The sequence below is a fragment of the Perca fluviatilis genome, chromosome 16 (genome assembly GCF_010015445.1).
Source record: "Perca fluviatilis chromosome 16, GENO_Pfluv_1.0, whole genome shotgun sequence".
In the NCBI taxonomy this organism is placed as follows: domain Eukaryota; kingdom Metazoa; phylum Chordata; class Actinopteri; order Perciformes; family Percidae; genus Perca; species Perca fluviatilis.
In genome coordinates this window covers 2846772-2863638 of record NC_053127.1, presented here as the reverse complement: position 1 = coordinate 2863638, position 16867 = coordinate 2846772, and the positions used below count along the sequence as shown (strand labels likewise).

Below are 16867 nucleotides of genomic sequence, written 5' to 3'. Positions count from 1 at the left end.
AAGGCTAGCAGCAGCAGCAGCAGCAGCAGCAGCAGCAGCAGCAGCTAGCAGCAGCAGCAGCAGCAGCTAGCAGCAGCTAGCAGCAGCAGCAGCAGCAGCAGCAGCAGCAGCAGCTAGCAGCAGCTAGCAGCAGCTAGCAAGCAGCAGCAGCAGCAGCTAGCAGCAGCAGCTAGCAGCAGCAGCAGCAGCAGCTAGCAGCAGCTAGCAGCAGCAGCAGCAGCAGCAGCAGCAGCTAGCAGCAGCAGCAGCAGCAGCTAGCAGCAGCAGCAGCAGCAGCAGCAGCAGCAGCAGCAGCTAGCAGCAGCTAGCAGCAGCAGCAGCGCCACATCAGACACGTTTTTGGTGTGTAAAAACGTAGAAAAATCCACGCAGCCGACATGCAACAGAAACGCCACGCTCACGCAGGCAGTGTATAGACGGCCTAACGGTAGGGTTCCACACAACGAAACACCTCGCGAATTTCGGCCAAGGAAAGTTTGCCTCGGGGGGGCGTGGTCGCGAAAACAACACGCAAGTCCGCAACATGTTTTTAAATGTCCCGGGCTGTCAGAAGACAGGGCGGTAAAAATGCACAGCAGCAAACCATCGGTAAAATGTTAGCTCATAAATGCTCTGGTAACCTGGCTATGTAGCCTAGCTGCCTCGCTATGCTTACAATGAAATGCAATGTCCGAACATGCTAGCGGGTGACCTGTCGGCTAGCTGAATCATTTTGAGTGTTTAAACTATCTCCAGTGGTCTGTTTGGTGGTGTGTGTTCGCCCTGTTTAAGTTCGTGTGACATATAAACAACAATCCGTGTTGCTACAAGCGTCAATGTTCGCCAACAAAACATGTAATCAAACAAATACACAAGTAGCCTAGCTAGCTAGCTACCTGGCTAGGCTACAATGAAATCCAATGTCCGAACATGCTAGCGATTAGCGTGTCGGCTAGCTGAAAAGTTCGAGTGTTTAAACTAACATATACAGTGATCTATTTAGCGGTGTATGTGCCCTGACTAAGTTCGTGTGTCATATAAAACACAATTCGTGTTGATAGAAGTACCGATGTTCGTGTAGAAACATTTTAATCACATCAAAATGTTCATACGGCGCTGATAAACTCCGCCATCTTGGTCAGACTTTGTTTGTAACTCCCGCCTCCAAACACAAACACACGGACCTGATTGGTTCTCGAGTGGTCCTCATTTGAATAAAGTTAAACTTTCGTCAACTTTATTTCGCTCCCCTCGGCGATTCGCTCTCATCTCGCTCAATCAGGGCGAATTATCGTCTCCGTTCAACCTCAATGAGAGCGAAGCGAAATTTCGCTGTGTGGAAACCTACCGTAACACGCCCCGTGGCTTTAGGAAAGTGGCGTGTATGTTTATGCGAAGTCATGATGTCATGTTGAATAATATGAGTCTGTCAGCAGCAACAACAGAACTTGTAGTGGACTCTAACTGCTGCTGAACATTAGTCCTGTAGGGTCACATTACAACTCGGTTCTGGTTTAATACTGGACCAGTTTCAGAGAGTTGATATGTTGTGCATCCCTAATACATTTCACTCGTATGTTGCTGTTCAAACACGTGTTTCATTTTCCATGTAAAATGACAAAAACAAACGTCCAACAGGTGTGTTCACTGCCCCGGTGAGAGGAGCGTACAACTTTGAGTGGACAGTCGGTGCACATGGAGACAACCGCAATCCTTCAGCTGCCTGGTTGGTCAAGAACACAGAGCATGTTTTCATTGCATACGAGCATGAGACATCCGGTTATATGAGTTCTTCTAAAGCCGCTACGCTGCTGCTGGAAGTGGGAGACGTGGTGTTTGTGCGTCTGAGGCTTAAAGGTGCAATATGTAATATTGTGTGTAATACTGGCAGCTAGCGGTTAAAATAGTTACTGCAGTACAAATTCAAAATACTGGAGAGTCGTCTCCCCCGCCCCCTCCTGCCCAGACTCGAAGTTCACGGGGGTTGCCAGGCTGAGACCGCAGCATTCACAACAATGTTGCTAGACGCTTTTCTCACATAGCCAGACATTACTCCACAGCACAGCGGAGTAGCTAACGTTAGATGCTGGCTATATTGACAGTCATAAAAGCCCGTGCTCACGCGGAGCTCTGTAACCAACTGACAGACACACTTTTTCGCCTTAAAATTACAGTATGAACCGCTAAAAACACAACAAGCTCACTGTCCTCTCCACACGCCAGTCAGGCACACTTTCTCGGCTTAGAATTACAATACGAACCGCTAAAAATACCACCACCATGCTGACTGAACACACTTCATTGGCTTAGAATTACGGCAACAATCGCTAAACACACTGCAAACTCACAGTCCTCTCTTTCCGATTTACAGCCCCCCTCTCGTGGCTTAAAATAACTCACCGTTGTCGGCTCCAGCCGCTGACGAGGCTACATGCTGTAAACAGCCGTGGGCTGCATGCCTGGTCCTCCGGTAACGTTAGCTAGCAGTTAGCAGGGTTAGCATGGCGGCGTTAGCCAGGACCAGTCGGGATCACTTTACTGGCTATGTCTCAATTGTTTTTGCGAGTAACCAACTCGGGTACTCTAGCTATATAATTCAATGTGAGAACACAAATGTTAAAATAATAAAAAATGCCCCTAGTAGCTGTGATAAATTAGCCTGAAGCTAATGCTTACCTGTTCAGGAGAAAATAAGCTAACTCTGCGTCCTTTTGGGATCTAAGCTGTCTCCATCTTTCAAATACATCTCCAATATTTACCAGGGGGTTGTTACGTCTCTGGTCACGCAACTGTTAGAAACATGCTGTTTTCTTTTTTTTTTTACGTCAGGTAAAATCTATCTCCGTTGATCCTGTTTGTTTGTGTGCTGCTTTCATGGCTGTACTACCGTTACAGCTGTAGCGCGCTGGGTTTACGTTTTTACAGGTATATCTGGCAACCCGGCCTGGCTGTCAAACTGGGCCGTTGATAACAACACACAGATCAAAACATAAACAGAAATTCCGTCACGGAATGTAAATTTCAAAAAGAAAAAATACTGACATTAGCATTGTTGTCAGAAAAGATAGTATTTCAGTTTAACATGTTTCCTTAATATCTGATGAGGCATTGGTGTCATTTTTGGATTTATTACAGTACAAATATTACATATTGGACCTTTAACACTAGGGTGTTTGACAACGGAAATCACCACACCACCTTCAGTGGGTTTCTGGTGTTCCCCATGTAAGACAGAAACAGCAACTCTGTCATAGTCACACAGGTTTTTGTTGTCTAAAACAAGTCTTCATATATAGCACTCTGATTTCATATGCATCTAAATATTGATAAGTAATAATTCTGCAAAGCAAAAAATGGCTAGGCTACTTGTACAGAAGTCTCTCGTTAGCATCTTATAAGATACTTGTTCAGAAATCTCTCCGTTGCAACTTGTAGGCTACTTGTTCAGAAATCTCTCATTAGCAACTTGTAGGCTACTTGTCCAGAAATCTCTCATTAGCAACTTGTAGGCTACTTGTTCAGAAATCTCTCATTAGCAACTTGTAGGCTACTTGTACAGAAGTCTCTCATTAGCAACTTGTAGGCTACTTGTGCAGAAATCTCTCATTAGCAACTTGTAGGCTACTTTTACAGAAGTCTCTCATTAGCAACTTGTAGGCTACTTGTACAGAAGTCTCTCGTTAGCATCTTGTAGGCTACTTGGACAGAAATCTCTCATTAGCAACTTGTAGGCTACTTGTGCAGAAATCTCTCATTAGCAACTTGTAGGCTACTTGTACAGAAGTCTCTCATTAGCAACTTGTAGGCTACTTGTACAGAAGTCTCTCGTTAGCATCTTGTAGGCTACTTGTGCAGAAATCTCTCATTAGCAACTTGTAGGCTACTTGTGCAGAAATCTCTCATTAGCAACTTGTAGGCTACTTGTACAGATGTCTCTCATTAGCAACTTGTAGGCTATTTGTGCAGAAATCTCTCATTAGCAACTTGTAGGCTACTTGTACAGAAGTCTCTCATTAGCAACTTGTAGGCTACTTGTTCAGAAATCTCTCATTAGCAACTTGTAGGCTACTTGTACAGAAGTCTCTCATTAGCAACTTGTAGGCTACTTGTGCAGAAATCTCTCATTAGCAACTTGTAGGCTACTTGTACAGAAGTCTCTCATTAGCAACTTGTAGGCTACTTGTACAGAAGTCTCTCGTTAGCATCTTGTAGGCTACTTGTGCAGAAATCTCTCATTAGCAACTTGTAGGCTACTTGTACAGAAGTCTCTCGTTAGCAACTTGTAGGCTACTTGTACAGAAGTCTCTCATTAGCATCTTGTAGGCTACTTGTACAGAAGTATCTCATTAGCATCTTGTAGGCTACTTGTACAGAAGTCTCTCGTTAGCAACTTGTAGGCTACTTGTACAGAAGTCTCTCATTAGCAACTTGTAGGCTACTTGTACAGAAGTCTCTCATTAGCATCTTGTAGGCTACTTGTACAGAAGTTTATCGTTAGCATCTTGTAGGCTACTTGTACAGAAGTCTCTCGTTAGCAACTTGTAGGCTACTTGTACAGAAGTCTCTCGTTAGCAACTTGTAGGCTACTTGTACAGAAGTATCTCGTTAGCATCTTGTAGGCTACTTGACGCAAAATTACGCATGCGTGACACATCTGCTCTCGACTCACATCGGGTAGTGACAAAGTAATCACGGGGGCGGTTCCTGATATTCCCAAGTGGCATGAACGCACCATTAATGTTTCTGATTCTCTCTTGTTTCTGTCATTTTAATTAAATAAACATATATCATGGCAATTATATCTGTGAGCGTTTCTTTATTCTTCTTGTTTCAACTTTAATTTATTTAAAGCAGATAATCAAATTCAACATCATAGCAGTATAAAGAAACAGAGAATATTAAGCTGTTGTAACATATCAACTCTGAACAATGTCCACATGAGATTCTTTGGACATTGGACGATTCAGTCTCGCTTTCTAACATGAAAACACAAAAGGAGAAAAAAAAATGTAAAACTCACCCAAGCAACATTTTTGAAAAAACTTTATATATATATATATATATATATATATATATATATATATATATATATATATATATATAGAAAAGTAAAAGCCAAAGTTTGGACACACCTTCTCATTCAATGCGGTTCCTTTTTTTTTCATGACTATTTATGTAGATTCTCACTGAAGGCATCAAAACTATGAATGAACACATATGGAATTATGTACTTAACAAAAAAGTGTGAAATAACTGAAAACATGTCTTATATTTTAGATTCCTCAAAGTAGCCACCCTTTGCTTTTTTTTATTAATAAGGGAAAAACTTCCACTAATGAACCCTGACAAAGCACACCTGTGAAGGTAAAACCATTTCAGGTGACTACCTCATGAAGCTCATTGAGAGAACACCAAGGGTTTGCAGAGTTATCAAAAAAAGCAAAGGGTGGCTACTTTGAGGAATCTAAAATATAAGACATGTTTTCAGTTATTTCACACTTTTTTGTTAAGTACATAATTCCATATGTGTTAATTCATAGTTTTGATGCCTTCAGTGATAATCTACAATGTAAATAGTCATGAAAATAAAGAAACGCATTGAATGAGGTGTGTCCAAACTTTTGGCCTGTACTGTATATATATATGTGTGTGTGTGTGTGTGTATATATATATATATATATATATATGTGTGTGTGTGTGTCTGTGTGTGTCTATGTGTGTTTCTCTGTGTTTGTGTCTCTGTGTGTCTGTGTCTCTGTGTGTGTGTGTCTATAGACTATATAAACCTACATTTAAACTATAGACTATATAAACTACATTTAAACTATAGACTATATAAACCTACATTTAAACTATAGACTATATAAACCTACATTTAAACTATAGACTATATATACGTACATTTAAACTATAACTATATAAACCTACATTTAAACTATAACTATATAAACCTACATTTAAACTATAGACTATATAAACCTACATTTAAACTATAGACTATATAAACCTACATTTAAACTATAGACTATATAAACTACATTTAAACTATAGACTATATAAACCTACATTTAAACTATAGACTATATAAACCTACATTTAAACTATAGACTATATAAACCTACATTTAAACTATAGACTATATATACGTACATTTAAACTATAACTATATAAACCTACATTTAAACTATGACTATATATACGTACATTTAAACTATAACTATATAAACCTACATTTAAACTATAGACTATATAAACCTACATTTAAACTATAGACTATATAAACCTACATTTAAACTATAGACTATATAAACTACATTTAAACTATAGACTATATAAACCTACATTTAAACTATAGACTATATAAACCTACATTTAAACTATAGACTATATAAACCTACATTTAAACTATAGACTATATATACGTACATTTAAACTATAACTATATAAACCTACATTTAAACTATAGACTATATAAACCTACATTTAAACTATAGACTATATAAACTACATTTAAACTATAGACTATATAAACTACATTTAAACTATAGACTATATAAACCTACATTTAAACTATGGACTATATAAACTTAAATTTAAACTATAGACTATATAAACTACATTTAAACTATATACTATATAAACGTACATTTAAACTATATACTATATAAACGTACATTTAAACTATAGACTATATAAACTACATTTAAACTATAGACTATATAAACTACATTTAAACTATAGACTATATAAACCTACATTTAAACTATAGACTATATAAACTACATTTAAACTATAGACTATATAAACCTACATTTAAACTATAGACTATATAAACTACATTTAAACTATAGACTATATAAACCTACATTTAAACTATAGACTATATAAACTACATTTAAACTATAGACTATATAAACCTACATTTAAACTATAGACTATATAAACTACATTTAAACTATAGACTATATAAACTACATTTAAACTATAGACTATATAAACTACATTTAAACTATAGACTATATAAATTACATTTAAACTTTAGACTATATAAATTACATTTAAACTTTAGACTATATAAACTACATTTAAACTATAGACTATATAAATTACATTTAAACTTTAGACTATATAAATTACATTTAAACTTTAGACTATATAAACTACATTTAAACTATAGACTATATAAATTACATTTAAACTTTAGACTATATAAATTACATTTAAACTTTAGACTATATAAATTACATTTAAACTTTAGACTATATAAACTACATTTAAACTATAGACTATATAAATTACATTTAAACTTTAGACTATATAAATTACATTTAAACTATAGACTATATAAACTACATTTAAACTATAGACTATATAAATTACATTTAAACTATAGACTATATAAACTACATTTAAACTATAGACTATATAAATTACATTTAAACTTTAGACTATATAAATTACATTTAAACTATAGACTATATAAACTACATTTAAACTATAGACTATATAAATTACATTTAAACTTTAGACTATATAAATTACATTTAAACTTTAGACTATATAAACTACATTCAGACCCCCAAAACTACAGCTTGAGCCGCCATGCCTCGGCCTCGTGTTGCTGACAAGTTGTGAAACTTGTCTGTCGTTATGTAAAAAATAAACTCACACTGCTTCAATCTGATTGGCTCATTTGTGTGGCTGTTATTTTATCGATCCAATGAAAACCAAGAGCCCGGCCCCGGGGCTGTGCTTACGTCACGTCAGACATTATGCTGCGTTCACGTGCTCTTCGGACGGGAAGTCTTCAGTGTGTTCATGTGCTTTAAAAGTTGTACTGTGGGGGGAAAATCATGGGTGTGTTGTGTTTTATTTCTCAGAGCATTTAAACAAAATGTTGACATATTGTTTACAGGATTTATTTCCAGTTTATCGCTTTATATATCAGTGATTTTGTCCCTGACGTGTTGCTGCACTGGTACATTCCCTAAAACCACTCAGGTTATTGTTTTGAAGGTAATTAAATGGGGAAAATATGTTTTTTGTAGTTTATTTTATTGTTTAGAAAATTCCACATTCACAATAAGGAATAGGCAGACTCCAAACCAAACTTTTAGACATATATATATATATACATATGTATATATGTATATGAAGAAAAAATATATATATATTAATTTATTTATTTTTTTCATCAAGAAAAATGACAACACTTAATATGACACTTTATATATATTGTGTGTGTGTGTGTGTGTGTGTGCCTGTGTGTGTTTCTGTGTGCGTGTGTGTGTCTGTGTGTATATGTGTATGTGTGTGAGTGTGAGAAGATACCTTAAAAATAAGAAGGCAGTTAACACTAATTTGGTTTTAAATTTTTTTTCATAGTATGTACTAAATATTGTGGATCTACTTGTGTTTGTCTTTAAAAAACGTACAGAAAATAAATCGCAGACTTTCGAAGTTGTTGTTCCTACTTTACTGGGGAATTCGCATACATTTTCCCATTTGGAACCCCATTTTTCCGATTATTTCGAAACCACTCGAATGCAGCAAAAATATAACTCGTGTGACGTATAAGGTCTGTCAGTTACAGCCGCCATTTTCTTGTCGTCGGAAAAGCTGACGGAGCGATAGACGACAAGGCAAACGGGCTGAAAAATACCTTGTAAAAGCGGCGTTATTTCCCCGAATCAGGGCAGAACAGTTAGCTTCATGAGTTCATGGACTGCCTGCTTATCAATGGTTATGGTATTCACAAGGCTGGTGTAGGTTTCGCCGGGTCTATGAGCTCAAAGATGGACGACAAAGCGGCGAGAGAAGATGCCTGCAGAGAGTATCAGTCCTCGCTGGAAGACCTGACATTCAACAGCAAGCCACACATCAACATGCTGACCATTCTGGCCGAGGAAAACCTCAACTTCGCCAAGGATATCGTCGCAATTATTGAAGCGCAAATAAGCAAGGTTTTTATAAATATAGAATACTTTCAATTTCAGCTGCTTTGTGTCGATGTATGTACAAGATAGTAGGGCCTGTTAGCTTGTGTTAGCTACGAAGCTAAAACATGGCGGCTAGTGTCGCCGTCGTGTTAACTAAAGCACGAGATGTCACCTAGTTACGTTAACATTCCGTTGTTGTTCTGGTTAGCGACGGTAGCATGGCAACGTGTCTGTATTATAAGTGAAAACGTTCTTTTTTTTTAAATAAAAATAAATTTAGTTTGTTTGAAAACGAGAAGAAATTATTTTTTAACGGTTTTTTTTTTTTGTCCAAACTCGCCGAACTTATGCGTCATTAACAATGTGTACAACTGAAGTTAAAATCCACCGTAAGATAGCATTAACTGACCGTTAGCTGTTTGAGTGACTGGGGAAAAAAAACTTTATTTACATTTTTTTTTTTTTGTGTGAACAAAATTTCAACAATACATTCATAACATTTTTTAATCGCCTGATCCATGAATCACGTTTGTGCTATGTTCTTCATTTATGTACCACTTAACCCCTGGTATATAGGTATATTATTTGTCATTGCACTTTTATTTTTCAATAAATAATAATAATAAAAACACGCTGTTTTGTTTTAGGCAAGGCAACTTTATTTATAGCGCATTTCAGCGACAAAATAAACTCGTGTGTGACGCACTTTAACAAAAGTTACTGTGCAGTGTACGAAATTAACAATTACTTGATTTAAATTAAAGAAGAATTAAAGAAAAGTGGTTGTTTGTTTCAGATGTAATATAAAAATAAAGATCGGAATTAAAACTTAAGTATTTTGAAATCAAGTATTTGTCTTAAATGTAAAATATTTTGTAAAAGTGTAAACTTTTTGATAAAAAAACCTAGTAAACTTAAAAACGGTAAAAACTTTAAACAAGAACAGTACATTTTTTTTAAATGACAAGAACTTTGAAAAAAACGGTAAAAAATGATATACTTTAAAATAAAATGGTAAAAACTTTGAGCGAGAACTTCGTCGCCAACAACCCAGCTACAGTTGTTGCTTATTTTGACGTAAAGTAACTTTATTTGGATCCTTGTATCAAAAAACAGAAGTTACAAAAGATAGAAAAAGTGACATTTAAAAAAATAAAAGACCAAATTGAGTTTAAACCCCGAAAAATGAGATACAAAAATCAAGAGCGAGCAAAGGGTTAAAGTATTTTACCTTAAGTGTTTTTGTTATGCACAGATTTTGACTTTTTGAGAAAGTTTGTGCCATTTATTTGCTTATTTATTTGCTTAGTAACTTTATTTGTATATTTATCACCAACCGAAGAAACGGGAGATTTAAAAACCTCAACACAGAAGACGGAGAATTTAAGGTTAAGACCCGAAATGATAGTTGCATTAAAAGTATATTTCATGTTTTTTTTTCTTTTACGAACATATTTTGACTTAAAGAAGGTTGTAAACAGGAAGAAAGAAAACAGTAAAATAAGTTTAAACCCCTGAAAAAAAGCTACACAAATCAAGAGAAAGCAAAGTCTTTTAAAGTGTATTTTTGTGAGTTTCTTTACACACCGATTTTTGACTTTTTTTAAAATCAGAATCAGATTTATCGGCCAAGTATACTTACATACACAAGGAATCTGACTTGGGAAGGTGTTAAAATAAATACACATGTAGTAGTAGAGCTGGGCGATTATGGAGAAAATCAAAAATCCCGATATATTTTTGACCAAATACCTCTATTGATATTGTAGGGTTGACAATTGGTGCTTTCATAAAATATTCACACAATGAGGTTTTTGATAAATAATCATCAGTAATGTGGATATAATAACTAAGTGGGTAAAGGCAAATAACAGAACAGTTACAACAGTCTGGTGTGTTCAGAAAATTACATCACTTTACTGTAATGCAGCCTTTAAAACCAGGAAAAGACAGGACTTGTGTCATATCAGGATGTTACGACATCTAACATTTAAGACTAGATCTAGCCTCGTATATCGTTATATCGATATACTGCCCAGCCCTATGTTGTTGTTGTAGTAGTAGTAGTAGTAGTAAACATTCAGTAGACAAATAGTAATATAGACACATACTGTACACAGTAGAGACAACAATATATACAATATATAGGCAAATATCAACATCATATACAAATCAGACCTAATATCAAGACAAGTACACATGGAGTGGGATGGAAAGTGCAAAAAGTTAGAGTGCAAAGTAGTGTGCAAGATGCATATTGCAATAAGTATGTCATATGTAGAGAAGTGGGTGAGTGGCCAAAGGTAATGAAGGCTGTCCAAAGTTCAGGAGCAACTAAAGCAAGAATCAGCCTTTTTATTTTGTTTTTGGCCGAGTTAATAAACTCAAACATAGACTTTGACTCCTCCGGTTTAAAGCTGCTCGCAATGTTCTTCAACAGAAATAGAAATCCAGCGTGGGCTCTGGGTCGGTCTAATTATATCTCACGTATGTTTCTGAAGTACAACACTGCCTTCAAGCTCAACAAAACCTGTTTTTTCAAAACGACAAAATGTCCTAAATGTAGATATTATAATGTACCGTTAAAACTCCAGGGTCATCCAGCGATAAGAAGTTGTAGTTTGACCCTAACGGACAAAGTGAATGTGTGTTTATTAGTTTATTTAGCTGGAACAAACATACTGTAACACACTGGTTTTCAAATTTTTTTCAATAATGTTCCCCCTTTGAACAGTTTATTTTTAAGCCATGTACCCCCTAAACCAGCGCGAATAAGTCTCTATAAAGGGGAAGAATGGACCTTTTTTCACAGCAGACATGTTGACTTGTCATAGTAGGAAAAGCACAGCTGACACTGATAACCTTAACGATGGCTCAGTTCCATCAAGTGTCCCAGTAAGATATTTCAGTGGGTCAGCATGAACAATACCAGGACCTCTCCTAAGTGGAATACAGCCATCAGTAATGGTTTAATACCAGGACCTCTCCTAAGTGGAATGCAGCCATCAGTAATGGTTTAATACCAGGGTCTCTCCTAAGTGGGATGCAGCCATCAGTAATGGTTTAATACCAGGACCTCTCCTAAGTGGGATGCAGCCATCATTAATGGTTTAATACCAGGGTCTCTCCTAAGAGGAATGCAGCCATCAGTAATGGTTTAATACCAGGGTCTCTCCTAAGTGGGATGCAGCCATCAGTAATGGTTTAATACCAGGACCTCTCCTAAGTGGAATGCAGCCATCAGTAATGGTTTAATACCAGGGTCTCTCCTAAGTGGGATGCAGCCATCAGTAATGGTTTAATACCAGGGTCTCCTAAGTGGGATGCAGCCATCAGTAATTGGTTTGAATACAACTGTGTTTTTCCTATGACATGTCAACCTGTCTGCTGTGAAAAAAGCTCCATACAGCGATGTCAGCGATAGATTTACTAAACAGCCTTGGACCTGGAAAATATTTATACTGATGGAAAAAGACAAACTTGGAAAAAGACGGTACGAAGAAGGAAGGAAGGAAGGCAAGAATAGGTAACAAATGCTTAGAAAAGAAGAGAGACTAACTTCAAAAAAGCAATAAAAACTTGAACTTTGAAATAACACACAGAAGGAAGGCAACACTAGGGCAACAAAAGTGACAAAGCAGAAAAAAACTTTGAAGAAAAAGACGGTAGAAAAAAGTAAGGAAGAAAGGCAAGAATGGGTCAAAACAAACGACAAAACCTTCAAAAAAAAAAGGTAACAAACTTCAGAAATGGCAACAAAAACTTTGAATAAAAGCCAGTAGAAGTAACTGTAACCTGCAGTCCTCCAAAGGTCCCCTAGGGGGACACGTTGATATATTTATATCCAACTAAACATTTACAACATACTATTACAGAAGAAAAAACCTAATTAAACAACCTCTGTTAACTTCTGTCTACTTATTGGTAATTCAGAGGTAATCGTTTGAACCTAAAGTCAATGTGAGTTTTTTTATATTTATTACAAAGCTGCTTCACATAATTATTGACATCTCTTCTTAAAGAAGTTGGCTCGTCATCGTATCTATTGTCTGGCAATCTACCCAATCAAGGCGGCGATAAAGAGAAGATAAAACTTTGTCGTCTGGTCACGCAGAAAATGTTCTTGCGTAGTCAGCTCCGACAGTCAACATAAGTTTAAAAACCTCTCTATAGGGGGGTTGCCAGGTCTTAAGAAAGGTCTCAACGGCAGAGTTTACCCTCCACACAGTTTACAAGTCTTATAATGTCGGAAAAAGTGATGAAGGCTTTGGAAAAAAAACTAAAAGGCGACAAAAACGTTGAAGAAATTGCCCAAAAGAACCGTGAAAAAGTCAAGAAATCTCCGACTATCTACGGAGGCCCCGGGACATTATGGAGGCCCCGGGACATGCCTGCATGGATGAGAATAGGCAAAAAAAAATTTTTAATTAAAAATAACCTTAAAATAAGGCAACAAAAACATGGAAAAAGTGTCCCAAAAAAACCTTGAAAAAGGCGACAAAAAACTCCCAAAAATTCCCCCAAAAAGCAACACACGGCAAAAAAAATTCAAAAAAAGGACAAAAACGTCAAATTGCTGAAAAAAACGTCAAAAGTCGGAAAAAGAGACAGTATGGGGCGATTTAAAAAAAAAAAAAAAGGCTACAAAACGTCAAAGAAATCACCCAAAAGAACCTTAAAAGAATAAACAAAAATAGGATATATATATATAAATAAATAAATAAATAAATAGGTGACAAAAACACTTGAAAAAGTGTCCAAAAAAGGTGATCAAATCTCCTAAAAATCTCCCCCAAAAAAGCAACAAACGGCAAAAAAAATTGTCCAAGGACAAAAATGTCAAAGAGACAAAGATTTAAAAGGCGACAAAAACGTGAAGAAATTGCTGGAAAGAACCTTGAAAAAGATGACAAAAACATCAGAAGCAACTGTCGGGGAAACAAAGACAAACAGTGAGGGGGAAATCCTAAAAGGCTACGAAACGTCAAAGAAATCACCCAAAGAACCCTGAAAGAATCAACAAAAATCTCCAACTATCTACGGAGGTCCCGGGACATGTCTGCATGGATGAGAATAGACAAAAAATAACCTTAAAATAGGCGACAAAAACATTGAACAAAGCGACCAAAAAAACCTTAAAGGTGACAAATTCACCCAAAAAAAGCAACAAACTGCAATAAAAATAGACAAACATCAAAAGAGACAAAGACTTCGGGTAAAAAAAAACAACCTAAAAGGTCGAAATTGCTTAAAAAACTTTGGAAAAAGGTGACAAACTCCTAAAAAATTACCTGGGAAAAATGTGTGAAAACATTGTACCAGAGCTAGACGGCCACAAAGGAGAGTAGAGGCGAGCAGGGACCATGTGATGGAAAAGCGCCATCTTAAGGGCTACAAAATGGCAAAGAAGTTACCCCAAAAAATGTTTTAAAAATGATCTTTAAATAAATGATCTTTCAAAATAAAATAAAATAAAGGCGACAAATGTTGAAGTTGCCCAAAAGAACCGTGAAAAAGTCAACAAATCTCCAACTGTCTACGGAGGTCCTGGGACATGTCTGCATGGATGAGAACAGAGACAAAAGCATTTATTTATTTATTTATTTTTTTAAATAAAATAAAAATAACCTTTTAAAATAGGCAACAAAAACATTAAAGTGTCCAAAAAAAACCTCAAAAGATGACAAAAACTCCTAAAAATTCCCCTCAAAGCAACAAACAGCAAAAAAAATGTTTAAAAAAAAAAAAGACAAAAGAGACAAATATTTGAAAGATGACTAAAACGTCAAGAAATTGCTCAAAAGAACTTTGAAAAAGGGGAAAATTTACCTGAAAAAGGCGACAAAAACGTCAAAAGCAGCGGTCGTAAAAAGAGACAGACTATGAAAAAGAGAGGAGGGAAAAAAAACAAACCTAAGGCTACAAAACTGTCAAATTGCTCAAAAGAACCTTGAAATAGTCAGCAAAAATCTCCAACTATCTACGGGGGTCCCGGGACATGCCTGCATGGATGAGAATAGACGGAAAAAAACTTAAAATAGGCGACAAAAACATTTGTCCGAAAAAGGCGACAAACTGCAAAAAAAAAATGTCCAAAAACGTCGAGAGACAAAGACTTCGGGGGGAAAAAAACTAAAAGGTGACAAAACTTTGAAGAAATTGCTCAAAAGAACCTTGGAAAAAGGGGACAAACTCCTAAAAATTACCTGGAAAAATTGACCAAAAAAGGGACGAACTCCTAAAAAAATTACCTGGAAAAATTGACCAAAAAAGGGGACAAACTCCTAAAAATTACCTGGAAAGATTGACCAAAAAAGGGGACAAACTCTGAAAATTTACCTGGAAAAATTGACCAAAAAAGGGACAAACTCCTAAAAAATTACCTGGAAAAATTGACCAAAAAAGGGGACAAACTCCTAAAAAATCACCTGGAAAAATTGACCAAGAAAGGGACAAACTCCTAAAAAATTACCTGGAAAAATTGACCAAATATGGTGACAAACTCCTAGAAATTACCTGGAAAAATTGACCAAAAAAGGGACGAACTCCTAAAAAATTACCTGGAAAAATTGACCAAAAAAGGGGACAAACTCCTAAAAATTACCTGGAAAGATTGACCAAAAAAGGGGACAAACTCTGAAAATTTACCTGGAAAAATTGACCAAAAAAGGGGACAAACTCCTAAAAAATCACCTGGAAAAATTGACCAAGAAAGGGACAAACTCCTAAAAAATTACCTGGAAAAATTGACCAAGAAAGGGGACAAACTCCTAAAAAATTACCTGGAAAAATTGACCAAATATGGTGACAAACTCCTAGAAATTACCTGGAAAAATTGACCAAAAAAGGGGACAAACTCCTAAAAAATTACCTGGAAAAATTGACCAAAAAAGGGGACAAACTCCTAAAAAATCACCTGGAAAAATTGACCAAGAAAGGGACAAACTCCTAAAAAATTACCTGGAAAAATTGACCAAAAAAGGGGACAAACTCCTAGAAATTACCTGGAAAAATTGACCAAAAAAGGGGACAAACTCCTAGAAATTACCTGGAAAAATTGACCAAAAAAGGGACAAACTCCTAAAAATTACCTGGACAAATTGTCAAAACTCGTTGGATAAAAGCGGTTAACCTTTTGGGAGAAGGCCAGTTTTGGTTATTAGGGTTGTTACCCCCATCAGTAAATGGTTACCTATGGTTACGGTGGATTTTGACGTTTGCAGCCTAGATTATTCCCAGCCACTAGAAGCAGCCAGTCAGTGTGAACACGGTCGGTACATATTGTCTGGTGGCCATTGATGTTGGAGACGCGGCCTCTTCTATGGAGGCTCGGCTGAGTCAGCAGTTTGTCTCGGGCTGTTTTCGGTTTTTTACACTTCTACCGCCTGGCTGAAACGGAAGCTTTTCCCTTTTTTATATATATTTATAAATATATATCTCATCAGAAAAGTTTCTCTGCATTAAAAAATCATCTAGTGAATCTTGGATATATTTTTTTACTCAAATGAAATGTCATTGAAATGGTTAAAATGTTATAATAAAAAATGTGAAATGTGCTTTTTGTCATTTTTTATTTCCCAGTGTAATAAGTTATTGGTATGACTCTTTTATAAAAAAAAAAAAAAAAGGTTTTTACATTTCTACTGACAATGGCCGAGTGACTCGGCTTTTTAAAAAACGTAAACGTTACTCAGCTGGTGCTGCACAGTCTCCGTAACTAAACGGTAGACTTTCTGCTTAAAGTTTTAAACGCAGCTTCTTCTAACTTAACAACAGAGCACCTTTCTGTTCCCCTAACTTGGTCTTCTGATGTTTTTCTAACACAAAAACTTGTAAAGGGGTAAAATCTTTTGAAAGAGTGTCAAACTCAACTGGGTGTGACGTTAAAAAGAGTTTAAAAACTCTCCGATATGTCGTCTGGGTAACGTACAAAGAGCGGTTTAAGGAAT

At 36.1% G+C, this 16867-nt stretch overlaps 2 protein-coding genes across 3 annotated transcripts in view; both read left to right on the top strand.

The window, feature by feature from the left end:
* LOC120544248 overlaps positions 1-8613 on the top strand; it is a 13305-nt gene extending 4692 nt beyond the window's left edge. The window contains exons 5-6 of the mRNA XM_039777881.1: positions 1618-1836; positions 8567-8613. Coding sequence (XP_039633815.1) covers positions 1618-1836; positions 8567-8613 — 266 coding nt within the window. The remainder of the gene's footprint in view (positions 1-1617; positions 1837-8566) is intronic.
* pcf11 (PCF11 cleavage and polyadenylation factor subunit) overlaps positions 8584-16867 on the top strand; it is a gene marked incomplete at its 3' end in the record, with an annotated part of 40995 nt that continues 32711 nt past the window's right edge. For both annotated transcript variants that reach the window (XM_039777232.1, XM_039777231.1), the window contains 1 exon segment: positions 8584-8942. In XM_039777232.1, coding sequence (XP_039633166.1) covers positions 8700-8942 — 243 coding nt within the window.